The following is a 4,711-nucleotide window of genomic DNA, read 5'->3' as shown; positions in this document are numbered from 1 at the left end:
AACCCTCGCTGAGGTTGGGACCTTTCACTCAGGTCCTACCAGATGCCGGTGCGGGATGAGGAGTCTGAATCTCAGCGGAAAGCTCGCTCTCGGCTCATGCGTCAGTCCCGGAGGTCCACACAGGTGTGGGGGTGGGCTGGGGGCCTGGGCTCCCGGGTCTGAGGGAGGAGGGGCTGGGGGCCTGGGGGACTGAGCTCCTGGGTCTGAGGGAGGAGGGGCTGGGGGCCTGGGGGACTGAGCTCCTGGGTCTGAGGGAGGAGGGGCCGGGTGCTGGACTCCCGGGTCTGAGGGAGGAGGGGCTGGGGGACTAGACTGGAGTCGTGCAGGTGTGGGCCCTGACCTCTGGGACCCCTGCCTGCCCCCACTCTGCCAGGGTGTGACTCTGACCGACCTGAAGGAAGCAGAGAAGGCAGCAGGGAAGGCCCCAGAGCCAGAGAAATCGTGCCTGGTGAGAGGGGTCAGGTGGTGGGTGGTGGGTAGTCCAAGATCCCTTGCCCTCTGACCTCCCTGCCGGTCTCCCACAGGACGCTTGGAGGCCCCGAGTGCCGGGTGTGGAGAACTCTGATGGCCCCGCCCTGAGAGGTGAGATCTGGTCTCTGGGAGGTCCTCCCTCTGGCCCCTGGCCTCCCGTTTTTCCGGGGGTCGGGCCTAGGGACTCGGGCACCACAGCGAGGTGCCCCTCCCCAGGTTTCTGGGCTGATTCCTGCCCCTCCCCCCAGCAGAGGCGCCTGACGGGCAGGGTCAGGGACCACAGGCCGCCAGGGAGCACCGCAAAGTCGGCAAAGAGTGGAGGGGGCCTGCGGAGGTGAGGGGTGGGGCGAGCTGGGCTCCGGGTGGGCCACGGAGGCAGGGGGGCGGGCCAGACCCCCTCCACCCCCAGCATCTGGCTGAACCCCACCTCCGCCCGCAGGGGGAGGAGGCGGAGCCGGCCGGCCGCAGCCCAGAGTCCAGGTACTGGGTGGGCAGGGAGGGTGTGGTGGGCTGAATGTAGGGCCGCGGGGAGCCCCGCTGACGCCGCGCCCGCCTCCACCCCAGCACTTCAGAGGGCGGCCCCTCACCTCGCCGGCAGCGGCAGCGCGACTCCCAGCCCGAATCGGACGAGCCCGACGGAGGCTTCAGGAAGGTTCGCGACCTCCCCCCGCCCCTCCCTGCGCTTGCCCATCCCCCGCACCCTCCCGTCCGCCTGACCCGGCTCCCCATCCCGGTGCCCCAGCTGTACGCAGAGCTGCGCGGGGAGAACGAGCGGCTGCGCGAGGCCCTGACCGAGACCACGCTCCGCCTGGCGCAGCTCAAGGTGGAGCTGGAGCGCGCCACGCAGGTGAGCGGCCGGCCGGGGCGGGCCCGCTGGGAGGCCGTGCTGGCGCCCCTCCCAGGCTGGGCCCCTGACCTCTGCCTGTGGCGTGGCCGCGTCTCTGAGCCTGTGCTCTGTCGGCACCAGAGGCAGGAGCGCTTTGCAGAGAGGCCCGCCCTTCTGGAGCTGGAGAGATTCGTGAGTAGGGGCGGCTGGGGCGGCCGCACTCTCCCCCGCCCCACACCCCCGTGCAGGGCTGACGAGGGTTCTCTGGCCTCTCCCCACCCCGTCTATCCCCTCCCCCCTGCCCTCCGCCTACCCCCGGCCTCACCCCTCCCCTGTACTCTAGGAGCGCAGGGCCCTGGAGCGGAAAGCGGCCGAGCTGGAGGAGGAGCTGAAGGTGAGGGCAGGGGGGGCGCTGTGGGCCGGTGCTGCCTGCGCCCCCCGCGGAAGCCGACCTTCCCGTCCCCTCCCCCAGGCCCTGTCGGACCTCCGGGCTGACAACCAGAGGCTCAAGGATGAGAACGCAGCCCTGATTCGCGTCATCAGCAAACTTTCTAAGTGACTCTGGAGGAGGACCGTCCCCGTATTTATACAGCTGCTTCTGCCACATGCACCCCTTCCCCTGTGTGAGCACGAGTGACAGGGCTCCCAGGGGGTCTCTCAGAAGCCATAGCCTCCCTTCAGGGCCTCCCGCCTGGGAGGGGAGCACAGAGTTCCCAGGAGCCGGCCCCGCCCCCAGGCCCGTCCAGGTAGGGGGGACGTTGTGGAGGGGGGGGCCCCAGACTGGAGGCGGGACCAGGGAGGAACCATGGACCAGAAAGTGCCAGGGACCAGTAGCCAGGACCAGAGTGGCCACCCGGAGGTCCCCCTCCTCACGTGTGATGTCACCCCAGTCACCCCTCCCGCCCCAACAGGGATCCGAGAATGTGCCAAGAGTCCCGCCAGCCTGGGCCGGGCGGGCCTGGACGTAGGGCCCGTGTGCAATACGGAGGGAGGTCTCTATTTTTTGCTGCCCCCTCCCCGCCCACCGTCGGGGCAGGGGGAGAAGGTATTTTCGAGACAAAGCACAGGCACCACAAATAAAAGTCGTGAAGTTGCCACTCAGTGACTGTGTCCCTGGCTGGAGGAGACTCGGGCACCGCTTTCCTGTTCCCCCCTTGTCAGCGGCCAGGCCCCCGGATCATGAGTGATGGGTGAGTGCTTACCGGCTGGGAAGCGGTTTCCAGAAGAGAGGCCGACGGGCAGCGGCTCCACACCTGAGCAGAGCTGGTCCCAAGGTGGGGAGGGGGAGCGGGGGCGGCCGCCGGGCTTGAAGCAGCCTCGGAGCTTGGGTTTTACCAGCCGGGTTTTAAAACACTTTGAGTCAGTTGCCAACGTTCAAAATTTGGGGTAATTCAGGAGGGAAAAAGTTTAATTTTGACTTTTCTGGAAAAAGTCCTGCCTGGTATCCGTTGGCGGGCGCATTCTGTCATTCCTTCCTGGTCATTCTCCTTCCCAGGCCCTGTCAGTTGGTGACACAGTAGTGTATGAGGTGGTAAAGCCCGGGTGCAGTTGAGGAGGTGAGGTGTGGGGCAGCCAGCGAGAAGTATGGCAGGGGAGGCAGGGGTGTGTGCGTCCACGCTGTCTTCTGTGCAGGCCCCACCAGCCACCTGAGGGGGTCCAGGAATGAGCCAGGGCGGTAGTTACAGGAGAGCTTTCTGGGCCAAGAGGGCAGCAGGTGCAGACTGTGTAGGGTGCACGTGTGGCTAGAGCGGGTGGGGGAGGAGGCTTGAACTGGGGGGCGGGACCTAGGCTTTGACAGGTCCCTCTGCTGCGCTGACCAGAGCCTGGGGGGAGGGTAGTGAGGGACAGAAGCAGGGAGGCCGGCTTCTGGGGCTGCTGCCGTACATGATGGCGGCAGCAAGGGTGCTGGAGAGCCACAGTGAGATTCTGAGTGGTGGGGAAAAGGTGGTCATCGCCCAAGAGAAGAGTGACCCGGGAGCCTGTGGCACATGCAGGAAGCAGCCACTTTGTGGCTGGACCCCTGGCACTTGGTGGGGGGCAGAATGGAGTGGATGCTGGGGACCGGGCAGGCTTTCCTCAAGTGGGTATTGGAGCTGCGCCAGGAAGGCTGTTCCCCCAGCGGAAAGTCACTTGCGGCTGGTAGAAAGCAAGTGCAGAAGCCCAGTGAGGGAACTTGGGGGCGTGTGGGGAAGGGAAGGACCAGAGCTCCCAGGGGGAGGGGTGGGGGATGAGGAGAGTGGGTAGGGACCAAACCTCAGATGCTGGGCTCCGGGGCTAAGAGAGCCATGGGGAGTCAGGAGATCCTTCTGGAGTGGACAAGAGGACAGACTGGTGGGTGAGTGGTGAGGAGGAAGCTTGGGGGTAGGGGGGAGGAAGATTCAGAGAAAGAAACCAAAAAAGGTGGGGACACTAGATTCCTCTTCCTACTGTGGCTGAAGGCTGTAGCTGCTGCGAGGGGAGGTTGCTGGGCCCCCTGGTGGCCGGGTAGAGAAGGGACAGCAGTTCGACAACAGGTGTTGAGGCTGTTTATAGACTGGGCAGCATATCACAAGGTACAGGGAGCCGGAGTGTGGCCCTTCCCTCCCACTCACAGCCCGTCCGCTCACTCAGGAGACTCCGCTGGAACAGGCCAGGAGCCTTGGGGAGGGCTCTCCTTCCAGCGGTGGGGGCAGGCTGCAGAGTCCGTTCTCCCGCGGCGTTTTCTGGAAACACTGAGCAGAGGAGCCGGGAAGGGTCAAATAACCTCCATTTCCGTGTCGCCTTCCACCTTCTTCTTTTGCTTCTCCATCACCGCCTCCAACTCTGACACTTTGTCCTGGAGAGTGGGGTGGAAGTCAGACACCTGGCCTCCGAGCCCGGGGTGCCCTCCCGGGTCGCCTGGGCGCCCCTGGCCCACCTCCAGCAGCGCCCGCTGCACGGTGACCTGGCTGTACACGCGGGCCCCCTCGTCCGGGCTCACGGCTCGCAGCTCCTCCTTCTCCAGTGAGAAAAGCTGCGCGCCGGTCAGCACGCCCAGCGCGGCCACGGTCCTGGACAGCGGAGGGAGCGGCAGTGTTTCACCGCCCAGCCGTTTTCCAATCGGAGCGGCACTCGCTCCAAGCCGCACCCCCATCACCGTGCGGTAGGGCGGGGTGGGGCGCTCAGCTTTCCCACCGAGGCAAGAGTGCCCTGGAGCCCCCGACCCAGGCCTGGGGCAACGTGCCAGTCAGAGGACCCCTCACTGCAGGCAGACTGACCCTCGCTTTAGGCCAGTCCGAAGGCCCCCCTCGCGTCCCGCCTCCGGCTCCCCAGCAGCTCACTCACCCAGCGCCGAATCCCTTGGCCTGCAGCCAGGCGCGGACCTCCGAGGCCTCGGAGCGCGGGCTGAGCGGCAGCTCGGGGCCGCGGGGCCCCGGGGCGGGGCGGCTGGGGCCC

The 4,711-nt window shown here is 66.6% G+C and overlaps 2 protein-coding genes across 2 annotated transcripts in view; one reads left to right on the top strand and one right to left on the bottom strand.

The window, feature by feature from the left end:
- PPP1R12C (protein phosphatase 1 regulatory subunit 12C) overlaps window positions 1-2,398 on the top strand; it is a gene marked incomplete at its 5' end in the record, with an annotated part of 16,925 nt that extends 14,527 nt beyond the window's left edge. The window contains 10 exons of the mRNA XM_029924394.1: window positions 14-123; window positions 374-448; window positions 525-582; window positions 720-805; window positions 911-951; window positions 1,036-1,123; window positions 1,214-1,318; window positions 1,439-1,489; window positions 1,641-1,691; window positions 1,770-2,398. Coding sequence (XP_029780254.1) covers window positions 14-123; window positions 374-448; window positions 525-582; window positions 720-805; window positions 911-951; window positions 1,036-1,123; window positions 1,214-1,318; window positions 1,439-1,489; window positions 1,641-1,691; window positions 1,770-1,856 — 752 coding nt within the window. The remainder of the gene's footprint in view (window positions 1-13; window positions 124-373; window positions 449-524; window positions 583-719; window positions 806-910; window positions 952-1,035; window positions 1,124-1,213; window positions 1,319-1,438; window positions 1,490-1,640; window positions 1,692-1,769) is intronic.
- Window positions 2,399-3,799: 1,401 nt separating this feature from the next.
- Window positions 3,800-4,711, bottom strand: part of EPS8L1 (EPS8 like 1) — a 7,005-nt gene continuing 6,093 nt past the window's right edge. The window contains exons 12-14 of the mRNA XM_029924392.1: window positions 4,601-4,711; window positions 4,194-4,326; window positions 3,800-4,112 (exon numbers count right to left, since the gene is read on the bottom strand). Of these exons, the coding sequence (XP_029780252.1) occupies window positions 4,032-4,112; window positions 4,194-4,326; window positions 4,601-4,711 (325 nt within the window). The 3' untranslated portion in view covers window positions 3,800-4,031. The remainder of the gene's footprint in view (window positions 4,113-4,193; window positions 4,327-4,600) is intronic.

The sequence above is a fragment of the Suricata suricatta genome, chromosome 16 (genome assembly GCF_006229205.1).
Source record: "Suricata suricatta isolate VVHF042 chromosome 16, meerkat_22Aug2017_6uvM2_HiC, whole genome shotgun sequence".
Lineage (NCBI taxonomy): Eukaryota > Metazoa > Chordata > Mammalia > Carnivora > Herpestidae > Suricata > Suricata suricatta.
Note: the sequence above shows the minus strand (reverse complement) of the source record. Positions and strands in the feature narration are given on the sequence as shown.